The following is a 435-nucleotide window of genomic DNA, read 5'->3' on the forward strand; positions in this document are numbered from 1 at the left end:
GACGCCACCCCCCCCGTCGTGTCCCCCCCCAGGCTCGGTGTCGGTGAACAGCCGCAGCACCCCCTTCTTGGCGAGCGGCGAGAGCGAGGTGCTGGACCTGGACTCGGAGCTTTACCTGGGGGGGCTCCCCGAGGGGCGGCCGGGCCCCCCGCTGCCCCCCGAGCTCTGGACGGCCTTTCTGCGCTACGGCTACGTGGGCTGCGTCCGCGACCTCTTCGTCGACGGCCGCAGCCGCGACGTGCGACGGCTGGCGGAGGCTCAGGCCGCCCCGGGGGTCACCCCCTTCTGCGCCCGCGAACCCCCCCGGCACTGCGCCAGCGGGCCCTGCCGCAACGGGGGGCTCTGCCGCGAGGGCTGGAACCGCTTCATCTGCGACTGCCTCGGCACCGGCTACCTGGGACCCCGCTGCGAGACGGGTGGGTGGCAGCCCCCCCC

The 435-nt window shown here is 75.9% G+C and overlaps 1 protein-coding gene across 1 annotated transcript in view; it reads left to right on the forward strand.

The window, feature by feature from the left end:
- Window positions 1-435, forward strand: part of LOC104834893 (neurexin-2-like) — a 33,002-nt gene that overhangs the window by 16,672 nt on the left and 15,895 nt on the right. Inside the window, exon 6 of the mRNA XM_010572558.1 lies at window positions 33-416. Coding sequence (XP_010570860.1) covers window positions 33-416 — 384 coding nt within the window. The remainder of the gene's footprint in view (window positions 1-32; window positions 417-435) is intronic.

The sequence above is a fragment of the Haliaeetus leucocephalus genome, unplaced genomic scaffold (assembly GCF_000737465.1).
Source record: "Haliaeetus leucocephalus isolate CR32 unplaced genomic scaffold, Haliaeetus_leucocephalus-4.0 Scaffold343, whole genome shotgun sequence".
Classification (NCBI taxonomy): domain Eukaryota; kingdom Metazoa; phylum Chordata; class Aves; order Accipitriformes; family Accipitridae; genus Haliaeetus; species Haliaeetus leucocephalus.